We start from the raw sequence: 16,655 nt of genomic DNA, 5'->3' as shown, positions 1-16,655 counted from the left end.
CCCATCTTGTCCATGGGCTGAATGTGGTATTGCATGTCGACCCACAGTGTCTCTCTTGTCCATGGGCTGAATGTGGTATTGAATCACCTCCCCCCCCCCCCCCCCCCCAGTGCCCATCTTGTCCATGGGCTAAATGTGGTATTGCATCTAATCCCTCAGTGCCCATCTTGTCCATGGGCTGTGTGTGGTATTGCATCTAATCCCCAGTGCCCATCTTGTCCATGGGCTAAATGTGGTATTGCATTTATTCCCTCAGTGCCCATCTTGTCCATGGGCTAAATGTGGTATTGCATTTATTCCCTCAGTGCCCATCTTGTCCATGGGCTAAATGTGGTATTGCATCTAATCCCTCCAGTGCCCATCTTGTCCATGGGCTAAATGTGGTATTGCATTTATTCCCTCAGTGCCCATCTTGTCCATGGGCTGTGTGGTATTGCATCTAATTCCCAGCACTCCTCTTGCCCATGGGCTGAATGTGGTATTGCATCTAATCCCCCCAGTGCCCATCTTGTCCATGGACAGTATGTGGTATTGCATCTAATCCCTCAGTGCCCATCTTGTCCATGGGCTGTGTGTGGTATTGCATCTAATCCCCCCAGTGCCCATCTTGTCCATGGGATGAATGTGGTATTGCATCTAATCCCTCCAGTGCCCATCTTGTCCATGGGCAGTATGTGGTATTGCATTTAATCCCTCAGTGCCCATCTTTTCCATGGGCTGTGTGTTGTATTGCTTCTAATCCCCCCCAGTACCCATCTTATCAATGGGCTGTGTGTGGTATTGCATCTAAGTGCTGCGGAATATGTTGGTGCTATACAAATAAAGATTATTATTATCTAATCCCCAGTACCCATCTTGCCCATGGGCTGAATGTGGTATTGCAGCTAATCCCCCCAGTGCCCATCTTGTCCATGGACAGTATGTGGTATTGCATCTAATCCCTCAGTGCCCATCTTGTCCATGGGCTGTGTGTGGTATTGCATCTAATCCCCCCAGTGCCCATCTTGTCCATGGGATGAATGTGGTATTGCATCTAATCCCTCAGTAGCCATCTTGTCCATGGGCTGTGTGTGGTATTGCATCTAATCCCCCCAGTGCCCATCTTGTCCATGGGCTATGTGTGGTATTGCATCTAATCCCTCAGTAGCCATCTTGTCCATGGGCTGTGTGTGGTATTGCATCTAATCCCCCAGTGCCCATCTTGTCCATAAGCTGTGTGTGGTATTGCATCTAATCCCCCCAGTGCCCATCTTGTCCATGGGACGTGTGTGGTATTGCATCTAATCCCCAGTGCCCATCTTGTCCGTGGGCTGTGTGTGGTATTGCATGTCAACCCACAGTGTCTCTCTTGTCCATGGGCTGAATGTGGTATTGAATCTACTCCCCCTCCAGTGCCCATCTTGTCCATGGGCTGTGTGTGGTATTGCATCTAATCCCCCCAGTGCCCATCTTGTCCATAAACTGTGTGTGGTATTGCATCTAATCCCTCAGTACCCATCTTGTCCATGGGCAGTGTGTGGTATTGCATCTAAGCGCTGCGGAATATGTTGGCGCTATACAAATAAGGATTATTATATAATCCCCAGTACCCATCTTGTCCATAAGCTGTGTGTGGTATTGCATCTAATCCCCCCAGTGCCCATCTTGTCCATGGGCAGTATGTGGTATTGCATCTAATCCCTCAGTGCCCATCTTGTCCGTGGGCTATGTGTGGTATTGCATCTAATCCCCCCCAGTGCCCATCTTGTCCATGGGCAGTATGTGGTATTGCATCTAATCCCTCAGTGCCCATCTTGTCCATGGGCTGAATGTGGTATTGCATCTAATCCCTCCAGTGCCCATCTTGTCCATGGGCAGTATGTGGTATTGCATTTAATCCCTCAGTGCCCATCTTTTCCATGGGCTGTGTGTTGTATTGCATCTAATCCCCCCCAGTACCCATCTTATCAATGGGCTGTGTGTGGTATTGCATCTAAGTGCTGCGGAATATGTTGGTGCTATACAAATAAAGATTATTATTATCTAGTCCCCAGTACCCATCTTGTCCATGGGCTGTGTGTGGTATTGCATCTAAGTGCTGCGGAATATGTTGGTGCTATACAAATAAAGATTATTATTATCTAGTCCCCAGTACCCATCTTGTCCATGGGCTGTGTGTGGTATTGCATCTAAGTGCTGCGGAATATGTTGGTGCTATACAAATAAAGATTATTATTATCTAATCCCCGGTACCCGTCTTGTCCATGGGCTGTGTGTGGTATTGCACCAGATCCTCATTGCATTGAATAGGAATGAAGTTCAGTACCGGACACAGCTGGTGAAAAAGAGTTTTGCTGTTTCTAGAATTTAAAAAAAGTTCTAGTTTTTGGACAACCTCTTCAAATAAGTCCTATTTTGTATGTAGGTCAGTGAATAAGAACTATAAAATTCTTGTATTTAGTGACCTTCTTATAAGTGAAAGGAGCTGGAATCACATCAGTCAGCGCCACACACATCTGTTAACTTTGGAAATCAGTTACCGGATAAGACGTCACACATTGTGACGCACGGTAGTGCTCCAGCAATGCAACAAAGCCCATTTTAACTTAAAGGTAGCATTAGGAATTTGACAGAGGAAACCAACTCCAAGTCCTTGGCTTGACGCCTTCCAATGAAAAATGCATGACTTGTGAAATCTTATTCTTTTTTTTCTTCGCTCCTTCCATAACATATTTTGCAATCCTCCTCACAAACCACAGCGGCAGCTGCCCTCAATCAATAGAGGAAATGCAGAATAGACACCCTCCAAATACATTTGCATCGAACACGTGCCTTTAAATTCACAGTCCAGTAAGCTGATCTCGTGTTCTATGTGCAATGTTTTCCCATAATGATTAACAGAATGTCAACCAATCGAATTCTATTAGAATTGCTAATTTTGGACAAATATTACGGCAAACGCAACAATCGGTCAGAGTTGTTTTCTTCTGCAAAGATTTACATTTTTGTTGCTAAGCCATTTCTGGACAAATCTCTGTCCACTTCTGCGTTGTGGCTTCCACAATGGCCGCCCCATGGATTGTATAATCCACAACATCCACTGAACATCAGCGCAGCTAATGGACAAACCCTGAGGTCTCATGTCCACCGGCGTGTCCAGCCCTGTCCGTGGCCAGTGAGCTCTATTTACCTATTTTTCCCGGCAGCTGCGTCCGCGCGGATCTCTCCACTTTCGGGTTTGCTGTACTGCGCATGGTCCTCACAGGTCGTGTTGGACATGCGCAGTACCTTTTTTTTTTTTTTTAAACCCTTTCTACTTTCCCGCGGAATCCGCAATGTCAGCTGCGGGTGTGCCATGGATGGTACGGCTTCCGTTAACTTCGATGGAAGTTGTCTCTGCGGGATACGCAGATAAATGGAGCTTGCTGCAATTTGTTTTCCGGACCAAAAGGTTTGCAAAATAAATCCGCTTGCTCAAATTAATTTGGGGACACTCATGCTTCCCTATGGGCAGTTGATTTACGTATCTCCCGCACGGGTTCCGCTAATCAAACTCGCCCGTGGACATTGGACCTAAGCCTTAAAGGGGTTGTCCCGCGCCGAAACGGTTTTTTTTTTTTTTAACCCCCCCCCCCCCCGTTCGGCGCGAGACAACCCCGATGCAGGGGTTAAAAAAACAACCCGCACAGCGCTTACCTGAATCCCGGCGGTCCGGCGTCTTCATACTTACCTGCTGAAGATGGCCGCCGGGATCCTCTGTCTCCGTGGACCGCAGGGCTTCTGTACGGTCCATTGCCGATTCCAGCCTCCTGATTGGCTGGAATCGGCACGTGACGGGGCGGAGCTACACGGAGCCGGCATTCTACACGAGCGGCCCCATAGAAGACTGCAGAAGACCCGGACTGCGCAAGCGCGGCTAATTTGGCCATCGGAGGGCGAAAATTAGTCGGCTCCATGGGAACGAGGACGCCAGCAACGGAGCAGGTAAGTATAAAACTTTTTATAACTTCTGTATGGCTCATAATTAATGCACAATGTACATTACAAAGTGCATTATTATGGCCATACAGAAGTGTATAGACCCACTTGCTGCCACGGGACAACCCCTTTAACCAAAGTTTAGCCATAAAATGATTAGAACCATGAAGATTAGTATGACTTCTATCCAATTGATGTACTGTGAAACTGAAGACTAATCCATGTTGTGTTCTCTTCTGCAGAGCTGTAAGAAAGATTTTGCACAGGGCTCGACAGTTGGTGGACTCCAAGAAGGAAGACGGATTCACTGCGCTGCATCTGGCCACACTTAACAACCACCAGGAAGTTGTGGACATCTTAATTAAAGAGGTAAGGCTCATTTGGGACCTTCTGTAACCTCAAGAACAACGAGAATTCCCAAGTTTTCAATAGGGATGGGATTTTTATGCAGTGGTGCTCTGGACACCTACAGCAGTTGTAACTCATAGATCCTTAACCAACCTGGTCCATTTTTAGCAAAGACATTGGCCAAACGTGCGACTACATACATAAAATTGCAAGTCAAGCAATCCAGTTATTACCATACCTGTACGTAGCTGCTGGAATATCACTTTAAAATATCCAGTAGTACATGTCTCAATAGATGTCGTTCCTGCTACAGCAAGTATTTCAATGGGAGTTGTCCTCTTCCTCTGGTTTCTGTATTGCTGGCCATTTTGGTTTGTTTTTCTGTGGTGCGCTGTAGCTTTTAATGAAAAGCATGTGACATGTCGTTTTTCAGATTTTTGACATTGGTGTTCTTTTTATGTCTTTTATGTATCGCCTCTCAGGGTCGCTGTGATGTTAATCTCAGGAACAACAGAAACCAAACGCCTCTGCACCTAGCGGTGACCTATGGCCACATCAACCTGGTGCAGCTGCTGGTGACAGAAGGGGCAGGCGTGAATGCAGAGGATGAAGACGGTGACACACCAATGCACATAGTGCTCGTCCAGCAGCACCTTTCATGTCTGGATCCAGAGGGCAACGGATCCGCTACTCTTGCCAAGGTAAAAGAGATAACGCACTTGCAAGTCCATAAGGATTGGCCTTTTACTAATGAAAAATTATGGCAAATGAGGTGAAAAATTGCAGGTAATCTTCAACAAATGCAGGAATTCCCACCACGTTACAATTCTATCACCTAGTAATCTTGTAGATATGATAGCTTTTAATGGCTAACAAAAATACATGATGTTATAGCGAGCTTTCGATCCTACTTGGGGTTTTCCTCAGGCCATACCCTCCCCTTCTGTGTTATAGTCAACCTCCAAATTTGAGGAACCTTATAATCAGGAGTGCATTACCCTCTGACGCACAAAAAGGAACATATCCCTGTAATGTAAGGAGCTGTAAGACCTGCTCACATATACTGACTGCGGACAGGATACAGATCACCAACACACAGCAGGACTATAGGATTCCCCGGACATTCACATGTTCAAAGTCTGATGTTTACTGCATGTGCAGTAAATGTCCTGTTGGGGGGCTTTGTTGGAGAAACAGGACAAAAACTTTAAGCAAGGAGCATTTTTATAGTCATAGATAGAACATATGAAAGTTACTATTCTTAAAGGCAATATTAAATCTCAGCGTCACAGAGGAATTTGGGAAGACAAGTTTATAGTCATCTTTGATAATCTCAAGAACGGAATGAACCTCGGAGGGGGCTACATGCATTAGTGGAGAATATGAAAAATCTGGAGCAGAGGTAACACACAGGCGTGGTGACCCCCTAGCACAAATTTAGAGACCATAAAAGTTTTACATCCGTTATCAATGGACTAATTTAAGTATTTACTCCTCTGCTCATCCTGTTCTGGTATTGTGTTAATGACAATACCAGATAATTTGAGGAAATGAGCTGTTTATGTAAGAGAGAGCATAGAGCGACCACATATTTCAGAGGGAAACATAAGAAGAATTCAAGAGGTTTTTCTACGTAGTCTATGCAAATCCTCACATTGTGCCGGCTGAGAACCCTCATACGACCGTCTAGCGTCTGTTAAAACGTTGTGATCATGAGGCCATCTTGGTTGCAACTGGTACAGGATCCTCGTGCAGGTGACCAAGAAAGCGTGTATAATTTAGTGATGCGTTGTTGCAGAATGTGGAGGATGACTGCTTCTTACCGCCTCTATGTGGGGATCCCAAGACTTGACGCTACTCTTGTTCCTCCCCCCCCCCCCAAGATTCCCAGACATTACACCCTGTGACGACTTCCTGTGGGAATGTGTCACTTTTTTGTACCACCATTAGCGACTAATCTGGATGACCTCAAAAACAAAACCAGAAATTACCTCAGTGGAAGAAGACACTTTGAAAGATGTTTGGGACCAATTCAACTATTGTCTCAATGTGGTCCATACAGCAACGTTTCGACCCACCCTCTGGGGTCTTTCTCAAGCTGGTACCAGCTTGAGAAAGACCACAGATGGTGGGCCGAAACGTTGCTGTCTTTGACCATGGAATAAAGGAAAAACTCTTCTACTTTTTGAAAATATCTGGCTAACTTGGAATGCTTCATTACACTTTTGACGCTCCTTTATTATATTGGTCCGCATAGCAGGTGGAGGGCACATAGACCATTTATAACACAGTTAGCAAAACCTGGTGGCTCATTGATCAGTTTGTAACTTTTTGTGTAATTGTAATATGCTGCCATGAAAGATACTGCTCTGAAATAGGGTCTATCTTTTTGAAACTCTGTAAAATGCAGCAATGAGTACAGAAAACTCCAACGAGGGTACATTGTGCTTTCTCCTTCTCATCGCCTTCTCATTCTCCTTCTCATTCATTGAAATCGGTTGCTAAAATATCTATAGATCATCCTGCGAAACAGAAGACCTCACATGGGTACATTGATAAGACCATAAAGAGTTATGCTTAGCCGAATGTAGAGGGGAGAACTATTTTACTGGTCCTGAAAGCCAAAATCTGTGAAGACCTTAAGGGTCGATGCAATGAAAGGACTCAAATTAAGAGATGTAAATTTGATGTCTACCATAAAAAATGACACTTTAAAATTCTAAAAGGCATCTCAAATGTGTCTTCTAGTGGTTAATCTTCTACTTTTTTTATCGTCTTAACAGCTGCAGGCTACTGGTTTGCTTGGAAATACCGATCTAAACATCACTGCGGCAATTGCCTGCTTTTTGGCACTGTCGGGTGCAGACATTAACTACGCCAACCACCGTGGGAAGTCACCTCTAGACCTGATCACTGATGGAAGGATAGCACATCTTGTGAGGAGCTTCTCTCAGAAATTCAGGTATATCAAACAGAAGTGTATCTTCTAGGTCCGTTTCCCTATGAAACATAGTGATCATACCTTTATGTATTGTGGTAGGTGAGAAGGATCTTAATTTACCAAAAATAGCTGTCAGGCTTGGACAACTTGATCTTAGATTATAGATCCATCTCGGACTAGGTGATCTTAGGAGGTCTAGCTGTGTTGAGCTTCAAAACCCATTATCATCTAATCTACAGAACTAACCCAATCCGCCATAACATTTAAAACCAACTGCCTAATATTGTGTAGGTCCCTTTCGTGCCGCCAAAACAGCTCTGACCCATTGAGATATGGACTTCACAAGATTTCCGAAGGTGTCTTGTGATATCTGGCACCAAGACGTTGGCAGCATGTCCTGTAAGTTTTTGAAATGAAGATGAGACTTCTTTTCCAGCACATCCCACAGATGATCAACAGGATTAAGAGTTTTGAGGTCAAGTCCTCACCTTAAACTCTTTTCTTGTGTTCCTCAAACCATCCCTGAAGATTGTTTTTCAGAGTTCAGGGCACATTTTCCTTCTGAAGGATGCCACTGCTATTAGGGAATATCTCTGCCATGAAGGGAGGTACTTGGTCTGTACAGTGTTATGGTGTATTAGTGTATCTTGACGCCACCGGAAGCTAGGGGTTTGACAGGGGAACACCCCTCTCACACCCCTAGCCCCCGATAGGGTCAAGGCAGGCAGCTCCTAGCAGCACACTGCATTGATGTGTGCCAGCGCTGCAGCCTTAGGCTGAGGGTTTGTGGTCTTCTTAGCCTTGCATTATAAGGTGTAAATGCTGCGATGTTAGCGGCGCAGTAACATGGCATCATTAACATGTAATAGTGTAAGGCTAAGAAGACCACAAACCCTCAGCCTAAGGCTGCAGCACTGGCACTCATCAATGGAGATGCTGCAGTGATAACAGTCACCTGAGCAGCTGCCCCCGCCTCCGGCCCCTTTGGCGCCTCGTCGCTGTTTTTGTCCGGCAGCTGGCTGTCACCTACGTGCCGACCACTGCAACTATGTGCTCCCTGACAAGCTTCCCCGGTCACCGATCGCAATAGTGCCTCAGCCGCTGTTTCTGCTCTGGTGGCTGGGACAGCCGGCCACCGTTGCCTCAGTGCTGCGTCCCAGCAGCTGTCTGTCAGCTCTGGCCCGGCCGACACCGCTGCCGCATCGTGTCTGCTCACTCACCGCTGCTCCCCCGCTCACAGCTAGCTAGTCCGCTCTCACGATCACCAAAGCCAGTCCGCTCTCATGCTCACCAATGCCATTCTGCTCCCCCCTGAACTCTGAATCGGTAGTCACCTTCCAGGACCTACAAGGCTACCAGATGTGCAGCCAATCACAAACGGGGAGCGTCACCCCCCCCCCCCCCCCCCCGTCAATCTTGACTTCAACAGGAGTTTCTGGTGGTGTCAAAAGTACATGTCAAAGTAGCATCCACATAGATGCCAGGGTATTCCAGAGTAAATGATGTTCCCAGCAAAAAAAAAACTTGCCCAGACCATCACACTGCCTCTGCCAGCTTGCTATCTCCCTAGAGCGCATCTTGATTCCTTCTCTTCACCAGGTAAGCGATGCACCCAGTTGTCCAGATAATGTAAAAGATAACATGATTAATCAAACCAGGCCGCCCTTTCCTTTGCTCCATGGCCCAGTTCTGGTCTTGGGAGTCCAGTGGGCAGTTCTAATCAGTGATCGACAGCCCACTTGACTCCTGAACCCAGAATAAGTGGAGGTATCCATCAATGAATCCAATCAAAGTATATAGATCTTTTTTCCTACAAAACTATATATCTTCTCGACTCCCGCAGCTCTACAACAAACTGCCTGCAGAAGGGCCTGCATTTTCACTATGATAGGTTCACTTTAAAGTCAACTGATTTAGAATGTAGAAGCTCCGTGCATATAGTAAATATTCTTGAGCTTCGGATGCCTTTTAATCCTGCTCCTTTATACTGATTGCAGGGAACAGGCTGAGACCGACTCATCCACCATCAGCTGCACCCTCCGCAGGGTCCACACTACTCCAAACACAATGACCAACCTCAGCTTGTCCAGTGCTAGCACTCCTTCCGAATGCCTTGTGTGTTCAGAACTGGACATGCTCATCACCTTCTTCCCATGTCAGCACAGCATAGTATGTGAAGGTAAGAGAAGATGGCAGCAATTATTCTTTGTGCAGTTTTGCATTTCACAAGTAGGGAGTATAAAGCTAAATAACTGTAAATGCATTGCTCTACTTATTCTTCACTCCTCAGGAGTCGCAGCCTGCACCGTAGCCCAGAGCTGCATTAACACTTTCCAATCCAGTGTCAGATCTTGTAAGACATTAGGATTTCCCTGCATAGCTCCCATGTCAGACGGGGTCCGACACAGGTTTCTAACACTAGGCAGATGTCTTTTGAGCGAGAATCGTTGGGTCTAACGGCACGGACATCGTGCAGTTTTCGTGCACGAGTCGCTGATCGTTCTCTTTCAGTATGCTGAGAGAAAACGATGAGCCTTATCAGGAGTTCACAGCGGGATACAGCTGATACTATTGTTTCAGGTGGTATTCCTCTCTGTGAACACAGCGGGGGTATGAAGAACACAGCGGTCCAGCTGTGTTCTGCATACCCTGCACAAAGCGCACAGCTGTATACCAGCTGAGCGCTCCGTGAACAGCTGGGGTATGAAGAACACAGCGGTCCAGTTGTGTTCTGCATACCCGGCACAGAGCGTACAGTGATTTTCGGGGAAGGGCTTTAAATATAAGCCTTTCCCTAAAAGTCACCCCTATCAAGTGTAAAAAAATATATACTCACCTGTCTGCCGCTGCCGGGGCTCAGCCACGTGTAGTAGTCTTCTCCCTGTACTGCTCTGAAGTTCTTTAATCAGGCGAGGATTTAAAATCTCCTCCTGCTGGAAGAGCTGTATCTGATTGGCAGCTGAGCGCTGCCTGTGATTGGCTGGGCGCTTGAGCGATCACCTTGCCCTGTAAATGCACAAGATTATTGCTCAAAAATCTTTTGAGCAATAATCGTTGTGTCTAAATGGGGTCTAAGTAGACAGATGAGCTCCTGTAATTCATCCTGGATGCATATCTCATAGGCACCACACTTCCAGAATGCAGAGTTCCACAGCAAGCTTGGTGCTGGCATCCATTCAGCAAGGAATGTGGCAGATTTGCAGGATTGTAAAGGGGTTGTCCAGTTGTGAACTATTGATGGCCTATTTTCAAGAGAAGTCATCAATAGTAGATCAACAGAGGTCCTCTGCTCAGAACCCCTACCAATCAGTTGTTTGCTGGGCCATTGTCCTTGTGCGCTGAGCTAATTTTTGCAGAAAGCAGCAGACATCACCGTTACCATTTGCCAGGCTTGGTATTGCAGGCATTGAAATGAATGGGATCTTTGCCTGTAATACTAAGCCAGGCCACTACAGTGAGTACGGAGCTGTATGCTTCCTTCAGAAATCGGTGCATGAGTGCAGCATGCGGGCAAGACAACTGATCAGCAGGAGTACTAGGTGGCAAACCGCTGATCCATTGTTAGCCGATCCCGTGAATACGCCACCCATAATTTACAACTGGACAACCCTTTAAAGGCACTTCTTTATGGCGGTACAGGCTGTAATTTAGGATCGCTACAAGACAAGTAAAGCAATACATGTATATTTAAATGACACAACTTTTTAATGCCAATTAGTGCTATATGTAAACTGTCTAATAGCATTCCAAGGACGACATATGTTCATTAACCCCTCAAGGGCGTGGCCTATGTTGACCTTCAGGACACACACACACATATATATATATATATATTATATGGTGTGTGCATATGTGTGTGTTTTCCATATTTTTCATACCTCCTTTCCAATAGCCTTTACTTTTTTATTGTTCCACTGATGCTTTGATATGGGGCCGGTTTCTTGAAGAACCAGTTATATTTTTCACTGGTACCTTTTTTGGGTTTATTACACTGCATTCTTGCCTGTCAGTGTTTTTCTGTCAGGGCAATCTAGGCCATGTCTTAGACAAATACACAGCAGACCTGGGCTTGTTATTTGGCCCCCAGTTGGCATGAAAATCAGTTGGCACCCGGCAGTTACGTTGTGGGGGTACCAATAGTGTGACAGAGGAAGCTTTATTCTCAAACTGCTTAAATTCCACAGTATATAAGGAGTCCGCTCCAATTCTAGCTCCTTATCTCTAATTCTGCCGCAGCGGGATGTTGGCTATCGGATACAGCTGGCACCTACTGGTGATGGTACGGGCATAGCTCCATCACTAGGATGTACTATTACATCATGGAGCATTTCACCCATGATGAAATAGTATGCAATGGGGAGGAAAGGCTATTCCATAATTATGCTTCTATATGGGACTATAATACTGACGGTCCACCTTTAGGATACATAATTGGTGTTATAACAGTGAGTGTCCAACTCCCAGGACCACTACTGATCACCCAAATGAAAAGGGGCTCGCCTCTTCCCCTTGTTTGTATACTTCATACAGCCCTGTGCTATTGGTAATAACTGTGTCTGTTAGTCCCATTGAAGTGTAGCAGTACTAGATGGAATTATCTGGCTTAGCCGTGGATGTACGGCTCGATCACCAGAGATCTTAATGGGAAACAGTCAGGATTTGCTTTTCTATTGCAGAATGTTCCCGCAGAATGAAGAAGTGTATAAAGTGTCAGGTATCCATCACCAAGAAGATGAGACAAGGTGCAGTATAATTGTATCTCTTAACTCTTCATTGCCTGGTTTTATATTTTTTATTTTGGGGTACATAACTTAATGTTTAACTGTTTCAAGGGTGGTGGCAAGGAAAACCCTGTAATGCCATCACCGCACAGTATAAATCACATGGTAACTTTGTGGGTCAGTAGAATTATACAATACAGAATCTATATAGTTCTATATAGTGCAAAGGTAGTATATTCCAAAATCCATAATGGCTTTATTCACGTAGCTCTGTGGGGGCTTGTTTTTTTTGTGGGTAGAGCTGCATAATTCATTGGTATCATTTTAGGGCACATACAACTTTTTGATAACTTTTTGTTTCATTTTTTTGGCAGGTGGCATGAACTAAGAGCTGCAATTCTGGCATTGTCTTTTATAATGCATTTTAATGGGATTTTTTTTTTTTTTGTGACCATGCCATCACGTAATATGTTATTTGATACCTTGCATTGCTTCTGTATTGCAGTGTATTATGCCTATCAGCATAACACTGACAGGCATTGTATTTGGAGGCAGGGCTTAATAGATATAACAAAAAAAAGCAAACCTGGGGGCCTTAATTAGGTTGAGGGAGCCACGTCATCACTATGCTGCACTTTTGCAATTTTTTGCGTTGCCGCACCCCCCCCCCCCCCCCATCAGTGCCATATATATGGGGCAGGTCGGGAATGGGTTAATTGAATGTGTCCTACATGATGGTAGTCATATCTGTTGTCCAAATCAGTATTAATCAGTATGTCTCAAAGCTATCAATCGTGAATGATGTCTATAGGAATTAGTGACATTCTTCAATAACGTTAGATTGGGGTTCTGTGGGGACCAAAGACCCATAACAGCCACATGGTTTCCGTTCTATATTGTATGCACTCTTGTCAGTGCTATAACAGCCTGTTCCCTAGTATCTACTGTAACAGGGTTTAAGTACTTGGAAAGCACCGTTGGGAAAATGAAAGTCCCAATAATTCAACTAGATTTCTCTATTAAGTGTGCATGAACTAATTAGTTTTTCTTTCTGTATTCCTTTGTAGATAGTACAGAAATAGACAATATTCTCAGCTTAGAAGCATCAGATCAACGCAAGGTGATGGAAGATCTTCAAAACAGATATCGCCAAATGGAGGAAAGGATGACCTGCCCGATTTGCATTGACAGTCACATCAAGTTGGTGTTCCAGTGTGGACATGGGTCCTGTGCAGAATGCAGTACATCCCTAACCTCGTGCCCCATTTGTAGGCAGGGCATTCGAGAAAGGATACAGTTATTTGTCTGATAGTTGTGTGAGTGTTGCTCGATTTGCAGGGAGTCAACACTGTAGAAGAAAAGAACAAGAGATCTTGCCTGAGCTAAGCATGGTTGTGTAGACCCTCTCCCAACGCAAGGCTTCTGGGAGGAGAGACGACCAGCTTTGCTTATGGAGAAGTGTGGCTTCTGTGTGTTTTTGTAAACACTTATAATCTGTATCTCTCCACACTGGAAGGGCTATTCTGTAGCGCAGTCTTCCTGAGAAATACTATTTTTCAGAGAGATAGAAAAGGCCAATTCCAATCACTCATTCTATTATAATGTCATCACTGCCCATTCTTACCATGTGTCTATATAGGAGTTATCCTCCTTTTGTTTCTGTAAAATCAATGAACTTAAATCACGGCCTTCCAATACAAAAAAGTTCATTTTTTTGTTTCATACATGTTCATGAGACATGACAAAGCAATACATTAGGTCAATAACCCTTGATTGGCCTGGGAAGAGTAGACTTGTGCACCAGTAAAGTTAATAGGCCCATGGGAAAAAAAGAACAAAAAAAACTCCTGCTTCCTAGGGATGTAGTAGTGACCACCAAATACTGGTTTCCAACAGGAAAACGTTTGGGGCAGAAAGGGTCACACTTAGAAGTCATGACATTAGATTAGAGGAGGGAAGGGAGAAAAGGATACATTGTTCTCTTTAGGATCTGTTCTCATCAATCCCACATCTTCCACTTTTAAGATAATTGAGTGAATTAGCAAAGTTTGCTCATTTTTTGTGTACAATGTACGAAATGTGTATATTAAATAAAAGGCTTGTTAATATTACCAAATTCATGATTACTAGACTCTTCCTGCTTCAAAATTTTACAATTGTCCAATTTTGTGCTTCCCTTTTGTGTAGCGATTAGGGTTACCTGTCGGATACTTATCTATCGCCCCTTACACTGATTGTTACAACAACAAAAACATAATCTTTGTCATTGGGTGCGGACAGCTTGGATCATGGGTATAGCTACTGCTATTAGAAGGTGGACACTAAGCAGAAAAAGTGTTGACTCTTCCTACCAGCTATACACCTCCTGCAGGCACCAAGCAAATCAGTTTTAGCTTGGTGTCCAAAAGAAGAAAACTTCTCTGTTACCGTTCTTCCTTCCTCTTTCTATGACTACCTTCGGGAATACAGGACAGACCTTAGACTCTTCCTGGTACCTTACTGAGGAGGGCTAACAGCATAGAGACCACCACCCTGTTGTATGTCCAGCCCTCAGAAGAAAAGGAGGTATGGTCTAACACTAGTTTGACCATGACCTAGCCATAGTGTGCACTCTCCAATGAGAGCACTCCTTCCACAAAGGGAAGACGAGCATTGGGGCGCACACTGCTGGAATAAAGTCAATCTACAGATGGGTGAGTATACTTTACCGTGTAAGAGTTCTCCACTTCCTCACTCCTAACCTCTCACCCACTGGATGGAAGTCCTCCCACCTTTCCTGCTAAGGCTCCTTTCTCCTGCTGCCGGAGGTCAAACAGGAGCCTCTCTCTCTCCTCTCGACAGTACTTGCTTCACTACATGCACTTGCTGCCAGACCAGATTTCCTGGGATGGAAGAGTGTTGTTGGTGGTGATATTACTAGGGCCATAGTACCTTAAAGGGCAGGCTACTATAGTCACCCGATTGGTTGCTATGCTTATAGGGGTTGGCCCACAGGCTCTCTTCAGCCTAGGAGGGTGCCCCTGCAGGGAGGAGGTACTTCCTGGGGAATCCTCCAATCACTGCTCTGGGTGCCCTTTTCCTGTGCTCTCATTGGTTTCTACCCTTCCCAGTGCTAAAGCCCACCCTCAGGTCCTTTTCCTCCTAATAACAGCAACCTGTCCTCTGCTGCGAGTTGAGGTACCTCTCATGGCTCTTCTTCCCCCAAAAGCAAGGCCTGGGAACTCCAGCACAGGATAGGATAAGCTCTGCCTGGCATGTAGATCCTTTTTTCTAGTGCCGCTTCTGCAGTACCAATAGCGGCGAACAAATTAGACCCATGCACCATGTCTGACCCCAGGGCAGAATGTTCCAGATAGGCTACAGCTAGTCATACATTTTGCATGCTGTCACTGTCATACCCAACTATCTGAACCACTCTGCACTGATTGCATCCCTTTAAGACAGCGATTTGCCTACTGGCCCCCTCCCAGCTACAGCCGCCCCTTCAGCTGCTGAACTAGAATTGGCACGCACTCTGTCTTGTCCTCACTAAAGCATCTAAGACTATCGTTGACATACTGGAATACTCTTCCCATCACCCATTCTCAACCTTGTTTGACAGCGAGTACACCTTAGCCCCTCCCATGGAAGAAGCAGGAAGTGGTCTAGATCAGTGGTTCTCAGCATGGGTGTTATTGCCCCCTTGGGGGGGAGGGGGTTACTTCTCTATGGGGCGGTGGAACAAAAAAGGGTTGCAGGAGGGCGATGGAAGATAAAGGGGGCGGGAGGGGGGCGTTCCGTGTTTGCTTTGTTTTTTTAATTTTTTTTTCGTCTAGTAAATCCATGTTTCTAAAAATTTGTAGCGATACCACAGTTTTCGTTGATAATCCGCCCAAAAACAATAGGTGACATTCGAAACCGACGAAAACCAAGGCAATTATTTCCATATGAATCACTTACATGTAATGGGAGTTGTGTGCAGCCTGCGCTCCTCGATCATATGATGTATGACTTGTATAACTCTACTACAGATCAATCACCCTTCATAACACTGGATAAACTTACAGCACAACCTAACCTGCTGTATTCCATAATGACGCTGATTGGCTGGAACCGCTTCAAATTTTCACTTGTCAGGATCTCTGGGAATTCTAGTCTTTTCAGAACACGGATCTAAACTACTGTTACGATCGTGTGGGCAGACAAAGCACAGGGCCCACACGATCATGACCAAAGGGGGACACACACGGGTTTCTTGCAAACTGACCCTGTGCTACCGGGAGGTTGGCAAGGCCCTACCTAAGCGAGGACATTGCCCCAATAAGGGCAGCCCAGCGGTCTTCGGATCTGGGCCCTAGCTGATCCTAGGAGCCACGCACCAGAACAGGATGCATTCACATGCCACATGACAGACCCAGAATACACCGCATACAAAATGCAACCACTAGTAACAGATAGGAAGCTGAATATAAATACCAGGTATTAGTTGACATGTTGTACAATATGTGGAAGCTAGCAGGCCACTTCACGGCTCCTGGTTATACTGCTAGTCCCTACACTAACCAGGAGTCCAGCAGAACCGGACACAGTTCACACCGCACGCTGCAACAGGACACAACACAGATTGCAGGACACACAGCAAGCTAACACAAAACTGACAGAATTTAAACGTACATAAACCAGATCACACTGCAAACCTCACCAGACAA

At 45.3% G+C, this 16,655-nt stretch overlaps 1 protein-coding gene across 5 annotated transcripts in view; it reads left to right on the top strand.

Moving 5' to 3' along the window:
• The window catches only part of MIB2 (MIB E3 ubiquitin protein ligase 2), a 109,734-nt gene extending 95,651 nt beyond the window's left edge, over positions 1–14,083 (top strand). For all 5 annotated transcript variants that reach the window (XM_066606792.1, XM_066606790.1, XM_066606791.1 and 2 more), the window contains 6 exons: positions 4,200–4,326; positions 4,788–5,006; positions 7,089–7,267; positions 9,244–9,425; positions 11,923–11,988; positions 13,035–14,083. In XM_066606792.1, coding sequence (XP_066462889.1) covers positions 4,200–4,326; positions 4,788–5,006; positions 7,089–7,267; positions 9,244–9,425; positions 11,923–11,988; positions 13,035–13,276 — 1,015 coding nt within the window. In that variant the 3' untranslated portion in view covers positions 13,277–14,083. The remainder of the gene's footprint in view (positions 1–4,199; positions 4,327–4,787; positions 5,007–7,088; positions 7,268–9,243; positions 9,426–11,922; positions 11,989–13,034) is intronic.
• The last annotated feature ends 2,572 nt before the right edge of the window (positions 14,084–16,655 follow it).

This window comes from Eleutherodactylus coqui, chromosome 6 (assembly GCF_035609145.1).
Source record: "Eleutherodactylus coqui strain aEleCoq1 chromosome 6, aEleCoq1.hap1, whole genome shotgun sequence".
NCBI lineage: Eukaryota > Metazoa > Chordata > Amphibia > Anura > Eleutherodactylidae > Eleutherodactylus > Eleutherodactylus coqui.
This window is presented reverse-complemented; position numbering and strand designations above follow the sequence as displayed.